At 38.3% G+C, this 13,927-nt stretch overlaps 1 protein-coding gene across 1 annotated transcript in view; it reads right to left on the bottom strand.

Annotated features, from left to right (window-relative positions):
- Positions 1-748: 748 nt before the first annotated feature.
- KCNH5 (potassium voltage-gated channel subfamily H member 5) overlaps positions 749-13,927 on the bottom strand; it is a gene marked incomplete at its 5' end in the record, with an annotated part of 249,833 nt that continues 236,654 nt past the window's right edge. The window contains one exon of the mRNA XM_081093539.1: positions 749-2,614. Coding sequence (XP_080949665.1) covers positions 1,667-2,614 — 948 coding nt within the window. The 3' untranslated portion in view covers positions 749-1,666. The remainder of the gene's footprint in view (positions 2,615-13,927) is intronic.

Below are 13,927 nucleotides of genomic sequence, written 5' to 3'. Positions count from 1 at the left end.
TCATAAAAATGGGTACAATTGATCAAAATATGTCCTTGGATTTTGCTATCCTCTTGGGGACAGATGGTCCAATAATGTACAAATTCAATTGGTATATATTTTCAACTTGATGCAAATGTTAACTGCCCTGCTCCCACCGGTAAATGTCAAGCATGCACCAATTCAAAAGTATGTCTCTCCAACCAGCTTTACAAAATACCCTTTAGTCAAGAGAAATGAGTTCTTCTGTGTTCTTAGGAATGAATGTGTATTTGATTCCCAATACATATCGTTTAAAGGATTAGCTATACATAACTCTTTGTGACTTTTTTTAGTTGATAATAGGCACTTTCTAAGAGGATTTGTGACCGAAAAGACTCTGAAATTCAGTCTCTAGTATCCCCCTTTCCTAACTGGTCTGCGTGAGCCACAGGAGTCTATGAACTCAGCAGAAGTCCAGCAGTAGAACTGTGTGCAAAAAAGCTGTAGAAAACTGTAACCAGAATAAAATTATAGAAAAGCAGTTATCTGAGTTGAGCAATTTAACATCTACTTCTTAATTGTTCCTGGGTTTTTTAACCACATTTCATGTGTTATTGCTACACACAGAATCATGTGTGAGCAATTCCGTACCTGTGTCTCATCCCTCCTAAGTGATAGATAAGCTACAAAACTTGTCTGTTTTACATTCTTTTTTATTTAAGTCATTATAGGTAAAACTTTGATATAATTACTTAAATGTTTTTTGTTTGTTTCTTTCTTTGTGAAGAGCCTTTTAACTTCACCCTTGAACAACTTTTAGAAACACAACTTTAGAACATCCATCACCTTCAGAAGATCAGCATCTCTAACAGGAATGGTTAAAAGGCCCTTGTACCCTGTGGTGCAGTATTTCTATAATAATATACACTATATTAAGAGTTTTGTGTTTATGGGGTTGATAAAATCAGCTTACAAGATGGCAGCTGTTCTCCAAGACGGAGGGGATAGGGATTTCCTTACACAGAAGTTAATGATTACTATCTAAGTATAATGTTGAAAAAGAAGAGGTATAGTTGAGCAAAAATGCAATTCATGCACAAAACCCATAGCAATAAATTTTCAATACCCCACACTGCTATCTGACTCAGGCAACAAAACAGTCCTTTAAATGGAGAAAACATTGCCTCTTGGGGGAAAATAACCTAACACTCAGTTACAGAAAAATAACCTAAGGAAAGAGATCATGAAATGGTTCTAATAGTTTACAAAGTTGAACTCTTCCTTGGCATTAATCTATAATTTTAACTCAACAGAACAGTGAGGAAATGACAGTGCAGTCTACTCAGCCTGAGATCAAATTTGTCATGGCAACACTGGCAGGTTGGACCCTGATTCTTCAAATATTACATTGCCTCAATTAACAAAAATCATACTTTTTTAAATTACAGAATAGAGATTATAAATAAAAGTAAAGTGTGCATGCAGTCAACTGCATAATGTACAAGCAATATCTATGTTTTTAATAATCATCTTTGGCAGGCCAGAATCCAGCTGGACATGCAATATTTACATATCAAAATCCATATTGTGTTCATCATATTGAAAGCAAGTGAAAATATATATGTATATACTGTATATACACATTCTGTATATAGATGTATATACTGTCTTTAAGATATTAACAAATATATATGTATAATATATATTAAAAGTGGATTTCACCTTTATCAGATTCAGGTGACTCAGGCCTGGAAACACTAAAAATATCCTGACATGGTATTTGGGGAGGTACTTGGAGTGGCGTTTGGGATTCCGGAGAAGAGGTCTGGGGTGCACTTTTTTCTGAGAGTATTTTTAAAATTTCTGCCACCTGCTTCTCCAGGGCAGTCATTCTGCAATTTAGCAGTTGAATGTCCTCCTTGAGTTCGTGTTTTACTTCCTGCAGTGTGGTCTGTAAGGCTTGCTCGGGGATGGGATAAAAGGGATGCTTGGCATCAGCCTGAATGGGGCTGTGCTCCAGCGGACTTCGCACCTCACCAGCCTTATCCAAACGAAGGTCACTTTTTGTAATCCCACTGTCACAAGAATCTGTCTTCCTTAATGGATTTTTGGCCACACTGTTCTCTGAGTCGCTGCCCTTGGGGTCCTCTGACAATAGCCCCATAGACTCGGCTTTAGTGACATTATTCCAGTCTTCCTTTTTCTCCTCATGGGCTCCCATGTGGTTCTTGAGTCGCAGCCACCCTTTCCCATTTCCGTTCTTCATTCTTATGGGGCTGTTGACTTTGAGACATTTGGGGTCAGCACCGCCATTGGGCTTGAGCTCCATGGCATCACGGTTGTTCTGCTTGAGGGACTCGCTTGTTCTCACGAAGGCCAGAGATGTCTGAATGGGTGTGATCTGTGACACTGTGACCACACTGGTGCCGGTGATGGAGGCTCCATTCTGTAAGGAGCGGCTCTCTACCTGGAGCTGGTTCCGCTCGGGGTCGCTCTGCGAGGAGCCCTGATTCCGCAGCTCCTTCTGCTGCTTGAACTTCTGGAAGAGCTTTCTGACTGGGTGATCCACGGGGATGCTGAGTGTGACTTCATTCTTCTGCCTGAGGCGCTCCTCCTCCTCCTTCTTCACATCGCTGATTTTACGGAAAATGATCTGTGGTGGGGCAGAGATATTGAAAACACGATAAAAATAGATGAATTTATAATTGTGTGACGGCATACCGATGTGCTTGGTTTTACAGAGGAAACCCTCAAACATAGGGCAAGGTCATTTCTGAATGGAAAAAAATATTCCCATACTATTTAACACAAGCAGTGTGCTTAAAACTCAACATAGGGCAGTTGACTAAGATTACTTAGCTTACTTAATTCTAGGTGAATGTAGTGAAGAAACAACTGAATAGAGATACTGCCTTTCTAGTTCATGTTCCTATTTAATGGAAAATATATCAGTATATGTTATACTAAATATGTTAGTATATGCATATGTGTATATACATATATGAGTAAAGAAATATATATTTATCTCTTAAATTTACTTGTAAAATGTCACTGTTTTTGTATGATATATATATATATATATATGTATACATATATATATATGTATACATATATATATATATATATATACATATATCCTATATAATAAAGAGCTAATATGCAAATAGTCGTCACACCCTCATGCCCTCGCAACAGGGTCGAGGGAACTGCGGCTGCACCCCCCGCCCTGCAGGGCTTGATGGAGCTGGGCTGGCCTGGTCTGGGTCTTGCATGATTTCAAGGTGCACACGGGTGACGGGGACTTGACTGTGGGTCCCAGAGTGCGCCCCAGACTCTGACAGGAGGGAGATTTTCATATACATTTTACTAATTTTCTTTCATCTATGATACTTCTATTATAGAGAAAGGGCAAGTAGCAATATTAAAATATTTCCTCTAATTAATTCCCCTTTAATGTGCACAAATTTCATGCACCGGGCCACTAGTGTATGTATATATATATATATGATTCAAAACTACTTTAATACCATCCCCTGTTTAAGGGTCAAATAGTAAGATTTCCAGGGTTTAAAAGTACTGGAAAGTTAGACAGGTTATCCACAAAGGACATGGGTTGGGCATAAGGAAGGAGTAAATGTATTCATATGGCTCCAGAAGGCAGAACTTGGATCTATTTAAAAAAAAATCTGGAAGGTAAATATCACCTGAATGTATACACTTAATTTCAAGCTGCTATCTATTAATTGAATAATTTAAAAACTCGTGATCCTCACACTACTAAAATATGCAAAGAGAAGTAAGAACTTTGTCCAGGTGAGACTTTCACTGAATGGGAGGTTGGAATCTTCAAATTCCAATATTTTTTTACATTTTAAACATAAAATTAAATATATAGTACATGTGATGTTAGATGTATATCCGCAAATAAATAAGCAAACTTTCATGAAAAATATCTATTTTAAAAATAATACTGGGAATGTATAATTTCAAGAAAAATAAAAAATAGTAAACTATATAGGACATTACCACTTATATTATCAGAGTTAGAAGTGAATTTAATAGTGTAAGATTTTTTGCTGAAGAACAAAATAACTGCAGGAGAAGGCTGTAAGGAAAATTCAAAAGGAAGTGAGATGAAGTGCTTTCAGAATCAGACAATTTTATGATAATAGCAAAATAACTTACCTCCATCACCTCCTCTGATTTAGTTGTTGGTTAGATTAGAAATATATGAGAAGTACAGAGTCCTGGCATATGAAAGACACTCAAAAAAAATGTTGGTTCTCTCCCTTGAACTCTCATAAAACACTTTGTATTTGAAACCACTTTCATCACTTCTTGAAGATTCAGCAGTTTCCAGGAGTAACACTTAATCATTGATTTTATAGCAGAAACCAATACTAATGATGGTCACTGTTAACAGAAAATTCAGGGAGATAGCACTTCTCTAAGAGCACATTTTAAAAATTGAGATTGAGGCACTAAAAACAGCTTATCATGTACTAATAATTGGAAATTTAAAATAAATATTTTCTAAATTTAATAACTGTCTGCAAAGACCAGCATATTTTTCCCATTCTAGAGGCACTTTTTTAAAAAGATGCAATACTAATCTCCAAGTCTGCTATCAAAGCTCCAACCGTGTGCTTAGAGGTTTTTCAAAGGGCTGACATGTTTCTTACACTTCCTAAGTAAACAGAGCTTGTTCTAAGACTTTAAGATATTAACACTCTTTGGGACCCGACAGATCCAAACATGGAAACATAGATACTTTATTCCTGTTTCATCCCCTATCACCGAAAATGTACTCACTTTGGATCTATGAACTGACATGAGGAGACTGATGCAAATAACTGGCCACATCCTCCTTCACACTCAATTCCTGCCTTTTTTGTTTATTTATTTTAAAGGCTGTTACTTAGCCTTTGATAGACATAGCCTTGATGCAATAGCCTTCCCATTTGGGAAAAAAGGATCTATTTCAAACTCTCAGTGGAGCAGGATAGGTAGGTGCCTGACATAGGGATGCCAAATAAAATGCAGGATATTCTTGCAATATTTAGGACATACTTATACTAAAAAATGTATACACTATTTATTTGGATCAGACATATTTATACTTTAAAAACTATTTATTGTTTACTCAAAATTTAAATTTAACTGGGTGGCCCTTTGTTTTTTGTTTGTTTTGTTGTTGTTTTTTGTTTGTTTTTGGGGTTTTTTTGCTAAATGTAATGCCCTACCCAAGCTACAGAATTTGAACTGGAGCCTCACTGAAAACAATAACACTTAAATTGGATCACCTATTTACCATTATCAGGCTTTTAAAACAAAATTAACTTTAAAAAACATTATTGGATTAGATGGAGTTTGTTAAAGGAGACTGAATTTATCTTGCATATTTTGACTGCAGAAGAGAAATTGTGACTAGTTGAGAAATAGTTATAAGAAGTTTACATATAACAAAGAGATTGTCTACACATTTATTTTCTAATTTAACTGTCGTAACTACTCTGTGCAATAATTCCCAGTATTCTCACGTTAGAGAAGAGCAAACGAAGGCACAGGAAGTTTGAGTGGTCTGCCTGTGGTCACACAACTAGTAGGTGACCAGGATACAAATCCAAGGAGTCGGATTCCAAACAGTTTGCTCTTCATTACATCTCTCAGGGTAACGCTGACACTCCCTTCTGGACCTTGTGAAAACCCAAATAGTTAAGTGGATGAAATAGGGAGTTTCACACCCAACAGGTAATGCGTCACAAAGCATTTGCCATGGAGAACCATCCCTGTGCTTGCTGAGTAACTGATACCCTTGACAAAAAAGCTGAAGAGAGGCTTAAATGAGACGGTCTCTAAACTCTCCTCACTCTCCAAGGCAGACAGTAGACTAGCTTACTCTCCCAGCAGTCGAAATACATGCCACCATTGGTAGCTTCTTGTCCCCTTCATGGAAGCCCTTGTCTTTTAACTTGCTTTAACATATATTACATTTATTACATTTGTGAAAGGCAGGGAGTGGAGAGGGTCCAAGAATGTGGTTTTCCCTATACTCTAATACCATCTTTGGTAATGTTATTGGCTAGTTAATAATATTAATAACAGAAAGAGAGCAAAGGAAAGGCCAGACATTATAATCATGGTCATCTGGGCAGCTTCACCAGGAAGCTTCAACTTCACACTCCCCAGGGAACCACCAGTCCATTCCCTACAGATCACTGGGGGACGGAGTCCAACAAAGCAGGAAATGGGTGCATGTGCAGTGAAGTAGGGATGAAGTAGGAAAGGTGCTTGTCTGTCCGTCTAATCTGGGAAAAAGATACTTGGCTAGGGGGATAGAGCCACTGCAAGAGTGTGAAATCTTGAAGGGTTAACTGGTCAAGCCCTGGTCATAATCCCCAGACAAAGGAGTTCCCTCTATCTCTTGCTTCTTGTTCCCTATTGCACCCTCTTGCTCCATGACCTGCACCCACCATGTGCTTTTAAGCAGCTACACAGCTCATGGCTAGGTGAACCCCATATACAATGGACTGCAGCTGGGATACAATCTAAACTAGCCAGATGCTGGACTAAACTGGACTTTAATATGGAGCGGAGACTCTGGATCTTAATCCTAGCCCTGCTGAAGACACGATTGGACTTTTTCCATGGCGGATGGAGGGAAATAGGACATTGGAAAGCCAGGGGCTTAATTCCACAGGAATAAAGTTCACTTGTCCTTGCAACATCGCAGGAACTCTACTTCCACGGGTAACAGGTGGAGACGCAGATAACACTAATACCTAGATTCATTTGTTTATGGGAACAGGGACCTTTGTTTTGTTAACTTCTATATCTCTAATGCCTACAACAGTGTCTGTTACCTTGAAAGATCTCAATAAATAAATGTTATTTATCAAATCAATAACCTTTTCATACATTCAGCAAATATGTTTGTGATCAGTTTACACATCAAAAGTATTACAAACAGGAAGATTGTTTTATAGTTCTTTTATTATTTTGCACTCTTAGTCTAAACAATAAATCAATGCTAAATGTATTATAATACAGGGGTGGGGAGTGTCCAGCCCACTGGCATATAAGGCCCAGGAAATCATTCAGTCTGGCCCTGCCAAAGCATTAAGGGTGAGTTAATTAAATGTTTGACCAAGTATAACAGGTTAATTTTTAAGTTGATAATTTTGTATGGCCCGTGAATGATGTTATAAATATCCAAATGGCCCTTGGCAGAGAAAAGGTTCCCCACCCCTGTAATTGATCATAATGCCCACCCACCCCTATCTCCTCATTTGGAAGCCAGGTCCAGAGCTTCAACCCACAAATCAGTCTTTAAAGAACCTGAGGCAGAACAGTTTCATTGTGAGGATGTAGTAACACCCATTAAGAATTTATTTCCCAGCTGATGGCAATACGACACTTCCTTAATGTGAGGTAAGAGAATATAAGCACTAAAATTAAAAACAAAGAAACAGATAAAAATATTTTATCGTGTTTAAGGATTAAAGACTAATAATCTACTGAGGTGCCACCATCACTTGATCCATGTCTTATCTGTAAAGTATAATAGCTTTGTGTTCTGTCTTGTTACAAAGAATGCATTATGTCACAAATAAGAAAATAAAACAGCAGGGATGCCTAAAGTAATTCACTGTATTTCAAAAACATTAAAAGTAATAGGCCCTCTCTATAAACCCTCATAGTTTTGAAGATAACTTTATGACCCTTAACTCTAAATTTGAATAACAATGTATTTTTATTACTAAGGAGCCACATTTCATCATAAAAATAGCAAGGCAATTATTCTACATTATCATTACGAGCATTCTCAAATATATTCTGCAGAATCTTTCCTTTTAAGAGGTGCCTTTTACTTTTAACTATTTAATCATGTATATAATAAAATGGTTCAACTTAGTAATAGATGGAAGATTGATACATTTTATTTTGTTAAACACCTAAAAAATAGCATGTTCCTATTTGGATTTTTTAAAAATCTGCATGCTACTCTTTGGAAGTTGGAAGAATCTGCAAACTTATTAATTAAGAATTTTCATAATCCAATTGATTCTTATATGGGCAAGGTGTCATACAGAAGTAAAATGTTCCCTGTTAATTCAATACATTAGCTATATAAATTCTACATAATTATTACATGGAAATGATAATGATTTATTTCTAGAAAACAAAAACAACCCACCCCCAAAAAAATAGTTTTTAAAAATGTTAAAAGATCTGAATGAAGTTCATAGGAAAGCAACGTAAATGAATTAAACCATGTAAAAGAAAAAAATGTATATGCATGATTATCAATGTGGTGTTGAAAGAAACCAGCCTTTAAAAATCCAATTTTGAGATCAACCAAAGGATTTGTATGCATGCATATGAGCATAACCAATGGGCACAGACAGTAGAGGGGTGAGGGCATGTGCTAGGGGGTGGGAGTGGCTAGGGAGAGGCCAGTGGGGAAAAAAGGAGGCATATCTAATACTTTCAACAATAAGGAATTTAAATTTAAAAACTATCCAATATTCGTTGTTTTCTCAGAGGCTTTTCACTTGATGTACTCTGTCTCGTCCCCCCTCCCCCCCCCACCCCCCACCAACCCCCATCACCACCACCAATGGCAAATTAAATAGCTGATGAACACGACAAAAAATTGAGGGCAAATTTAAAAAAGAAAAGTCATGAATCAGGCTGATTCCTGTCACACATCTACTGGTAGAATGCACAATAGCATGTACTATTCCTATGATCTGAGAGGTTTATTTCATTTAAGCTTTTCTTCTCCGTGCTTCATTATGTTCTGTGAAGCCCATGCTGGAAGGTTTAATTTATTTAAATGATAAAAGCTTCTAAAACTTAACAGGGAACATGGCCAACTGAGCTTTCCATTTCAAAAGTAGGACATTTGATTATAAAAGTGATATCAAAATGGAGTAAATTGAATGTGTACTGAACTTTGAAATCCCATAAAGGCCAGGGGGAAAAAAAAGGTTAGAATAATTTGTTTAATGACATAGATTCAGTGGTTTATAATTTGAAGGAGGATAGCAGCGGTGTTTTCTCTCAAATGGCCCATCGCTTTCTGGATCTGTGAGTCTGGGGAATTGACTATGAATTTATAGGGGCATGTGAGCAAGCAGCTGCTCCTGTTCATCTGACTCATGGGGTCTAGTTGGTTTGATTCTTTGTTTCTTTTTACTATTTCTACAAACTTAGTCACTAATCCTAACTCTAGTCCTTTCACTCCATTCCAACCTGAACTAATACAACAAAGACTTATATTTATTAAACACTCCTTGCTTAGTGCTCTGCAAATAAAGTTACTAATTTCTCCACTGAAATATCCAGATCAGAGGCTATAAGCTCTTTCTAACAAAGGCCACAGAGATGGAGCCGTGGCTGATGGGCATCTAACAAACTGAGATGTGTGAAGGAAAAGTAAGGATGACTCATCAAACTGTCTTGAAATATGGTGGCCTTGCTTTCCTTAGGCCACTCATTTATCTTCAAGCTCTCCAAAGGCAAGTGTAACTGCAAAACCAGCTCAAATGGAAAGGAGCAAGGGAAGACCAAAGAGTATAGACATGCCATGTCTACAGCTTTACCAATTAGTGCATTTAACACTCTCCAAGTCTGTTCCCTGCTGATTGATGGGGAAAGGCACTGGGCAAAGGCAGTTTAGATGGATGCCCAGGAAGGTCTGAGTGACATGGGAAGGTACCTACCTGTTTGCCAGTCATACCTGGGAACAAATTAGTGGTCAGAATGGGTGTGGCCACTGCAAGCAAGAGAAACCTAAATAGTTAAACTTCCAAACAAAGGAAGTTTGCTCTCTCACTCTCTCTCTTACACACAGGCCCTGGGTCCTCTTGGGACTCCTGTCACAGGGGGCTGCTCTCCCTTGTGCCCACCTCACGCACAGCCATGTGGGACTCCTACAATGGATTCATGGACTAAACCTGGACTAAACACTAAGCTACAACTGGCTATAACGTGGACTCTGGACTCTGGTCCCACAGAACCAAAGGACGGGGGCATAACCAGACTGTGAACACCAGAACGCTTTTAAAAGCAAAGGGTCCACTGTCTAGGAACCTCTTGGTGCTGGAGCCCCTTCCCATAAACAGACAAGCTCCAAGGTCTTCCAATGAAAACTTGCCCAGCCAGTGCTTCCACACACGTGTTCCCCTAATTCCTTAAAAAATGCCCGGAACCCAGGAACAGGAGTTCAGGTTTAGAGTCATAGCTTTCCTGTTCTCCTTGCTTAGTGCTCTGCAAATAAAGTTACTAATTTCTCCACTGCAATTTTCGATGCTTAGTGTTTGACCCTGGTAAAATCAGGTAGAGGAACTCTTTCTGTTTGGTAATAAAAATGATGTGTTAATGTCTAGTTCAGCTTCTTTGGTCCCAAATAAAATTTAAGGAATTAATTAATTAATGTGAAAAAGGAAGAAAGGGGGGTGAGTAGAGCAGGAGAGGGGAAGAAGAGAGGAAGGAAGGAAGGAAGGAAGGAAGGAAGGAAGGAAGGAAGGAAGGGAGGGAGGGAGACAGGGAGGAAAGAAGGGAGGGAGGGAGGGAGGGAGGGAGGGAGGTAAAGGATGGAAGGAAGGAAAGAAAGAAGGAACAAAATGTATCACCCCAAAATATGTCTTTTTGGCATAAGGACTATCTTGAGCTGGTTGTTTTAAGAAACATCAGGAACAGGAGAAGTTCTGAAAATGGAGAAGTGATCCTTTTATAAGAGACATTTCAATTTGTAAGTGAAATCTCTTCTTGTAAGAGTGTCTCCCTCTTTGTAGGAGGAAGAGAAAGATGATTCTAAATCTCTAGAAACTCTTTATCAATGGAGAGGCATTGATCTAAATCTAAATAACAACTTAGCCTTGTTTACTGTGCTTTTCTCGGTACCCCCCCACCCCCAGCAATAACTGGCCTCCCCACTTCCCCAGCATTTTCTTTTGTTGTTAGCTGGAAATGTTATTTAAGGAGGTATACATGTATACGAGAGGTATACTTGTTATTAGACTTTTATTTTTCTCCTGTTAATATGTCATTTATTTTTAGCCAATAAGGGTAGAAGGAAAATTATTATTCACTTCCTCCCCCACAGAAGGAAGAAAAGAAAAAAGGAAGAAACGTAATACTTTTTTGACTTTGCTAATGTGGATGAAGGTGGTTAGTAAGATGCAAATGCAGAACATTGTAGAATTACTGATACAATCCCTGAATTTACTAATGAAATGTTCTAGGCCACATTTTCCTTTACCATATAAAAGTTCATTAATATGAATTCTCCAGGCTATCATAAATATGAAAATATATTTTTCATAAGAAATGAAACATAGATTACAAACTCCATTACTGAGTTTAGCATAACTGGAATAAAGTTGATCATTATATGTTTCGATTACTAGAGGTTTTTCATTTAAAAAATAAGAAAAGAAGGAAGACAAAGTCAGCTATAGTAAAAAAATACCAAGTGTTATTTAAACAGAAATTAACAAATGTTGGCATGGTATAGCAAAGTTTTGGAACCCTCACATATTGCTGGAAGGAATATAAAATGGTCCAGCCTCATGTAGAAAACAGCTCAGCAATTTCTCAAAAAGTTAAACATAGAGTAACCAAATGACCCAGCAATTCCATTCCTAGGTATATATTTAAGAGAAATGAAAACATACAGAGACATAAAAACTTGTATATAAATGTTCACAGCAGCATTATGCATGATAGCCAAAAAGTAAAAACAACCCAAATATCCATTAACTGATGAATCAAATGTGATATATCCATACAATGAAATATTATTCAGACATTAAAAGGAATGAAGTTCTGATACATGCTACAACATGGATGAACCTTGAAAACATTATGTTAAGTGAAAGAAACCTGACACAAAAGGTCGCATATTGTATGGTTTCACTTATGTGAAATGGCCAGAATAGGCAAATTTAGTTAGAAAGTATATGAATAGTTTCCAGGGATGGGGTAGAGGGGGTAGTAGAAAATAGTGAATGATTATTAATGGGTATGGGATTTCTTTGGGGAGAACGTTATGGAATTAGATAATGGTGATAGTTGCACGACTTTGTGAATATACAAAGAAACAATGAATTTTATATTTTAAAATGGTCAATTGTATGGCAAGTGAATTATACCTCAATAAAAACCAAGCAGGGCCCAGCTGGTGTTGCTCGGTGGTTGAGGGTTGATCTATGAACCAGGAGATCATGGTTTGATTCCTGGTTAGGTCACATGCCCGGGTTTCGGGCTCAATCCCCAGTAGGATGTGTGCAGGAGGCAGCCAATCAATGATTCTCTCCCAACATTGATGTTTCTCTCTCTCTTTCTCTCTCTCTCTCCCCCCCGCCTTCCTTTCTTAAATCAATAAAAATATATTTAAAACAGAAGCAAGCAGGGCTCCCTATTCAAAGTGATGAATTTCACGATAGTAACAGCAGAGCATTAAGCCAGGAGCAGGGCGCTTCTCAGTGCAAGGCCCTGTACAGCTGCACAGGCTGAGCATCCACGAAGCCCTCTGCTAGGAGGCTTTCTCTTAATGCCCCCGGTGGAACTGGGTCCAGTGTATTCTACAGCACCTACCCCATGACACTTATTAATGGTAAGATGCAGCAGCAAACAAGATATTCATTCACATTATATTTGTTAAACACTTACCATGTTCTACTCTCTGATTTGGAGTTAGGTAAACATCAGTAAACAAAACAAAACCCTTTAGATATTTCTTATAATGTCAGAAGGTGATGTGAGCTACAAAGAAAAATAAAGTGTGTAAGGGCATAGAGAATGGCTGAGGAAGTGATATTTGAGCACAGAGAGTCGTGGAGTGAAGAAGCAGGTCATGCAGACAGCATGGGGAGAGGGTCCCTCGGGAGAGATAACGCTTCCTATACCTGAGACACAGTAAGGAAGACAAAGTGGGTGCTACTAAACGTGGAGAGAGTGATGGGAGAGGAGGTTGGGTAGCAGGCCAGACTCTGGGTTTTAACATGAGGGAAAGGCATGGGAAAGGCTCGCCCAGGCTGCTGTGGGGAAATCAGCTGTAAGGTTGGAAGGATAGATAGAGTAACCCATTTGTTTTTTTTTGTTTGTTTGTTTGTGTGTTTGTTTGTTTGTTTTTTGCATAATTCGTGTGAGACATAATGGTGACTTAGACCAGGGAGGCAGAAATAAAGGTAAGAAGTGGTCAGATTCTGGATTTATGTTGCCAGTAAAATTGACAAGGTTTGCTGATGGGCTACATGAACAATTTGAGAGAAAAAGAGGAAATTTTTGAAGAAGTCTATCTTTAGTCTAATAAGCAAAAGGATAAATAATAGTGCCATCTTCTGAGATGAGGAAGCCTGGAATGGTAATACACAAACTAGAAAGACGAGCTCTCCACCCCCCGACCCCCGCTAGGTGCACACAGATATATGCCCCCATGCACAACATACAACAGTGGGGCAGGCATGGGATAACTGACGAAACACTGCTATCAAAGGAGGCAGGGAGGCAGGGATCAATGGCTGAGAGGCTCAGCAGTCACTGGCCTAGAGCAGTGATGAAATGTGCCAGCCAGGCTTTGAAGGGCCCCCTTATAGGCAGTAGGGTAAATTCCTTTATTAGTCTCTCAGTCTGCTATCTGGAATTAGCTCTCTCATCTACTGTTCTCTGTGGCTCCTGATTCCATCTTTTTAGAGCATCTTTTTTTGTCCATGTTATTCTATAGTCAGACCCGATACAGGGATTGAAGAGTTTGTTCTATTTCAGCTACTTCCTGTCTGTGCAAATTTGGGAGCCTAAGGTTTGGTTTGGGGCTCACATAGTGAAACAATTTCTTAAAACCACACTTGTGACACATTTGTAATACCTTAACCAATAAAGAAATTAAAGATAAAAAAATAAATAAAATACAAGTTAAAAAAAACACACACACTTGTGATTTCTGTAGCAATATAAT

Source organism: Myotis nattereri, assembly GCF_964212035.1.
Source record: "Myotis nattereri genome assembly, chromosome: 1".
Lineage (NCBI taxonomy): Eukaryota > Metazoa > Chordata > Mammalia > Chiroptera > Vespertilionidae > Myotis > Myotis nattereri.
This window is presented reverse-complemented; position numbering and strand designations above follow the sequence as displayed.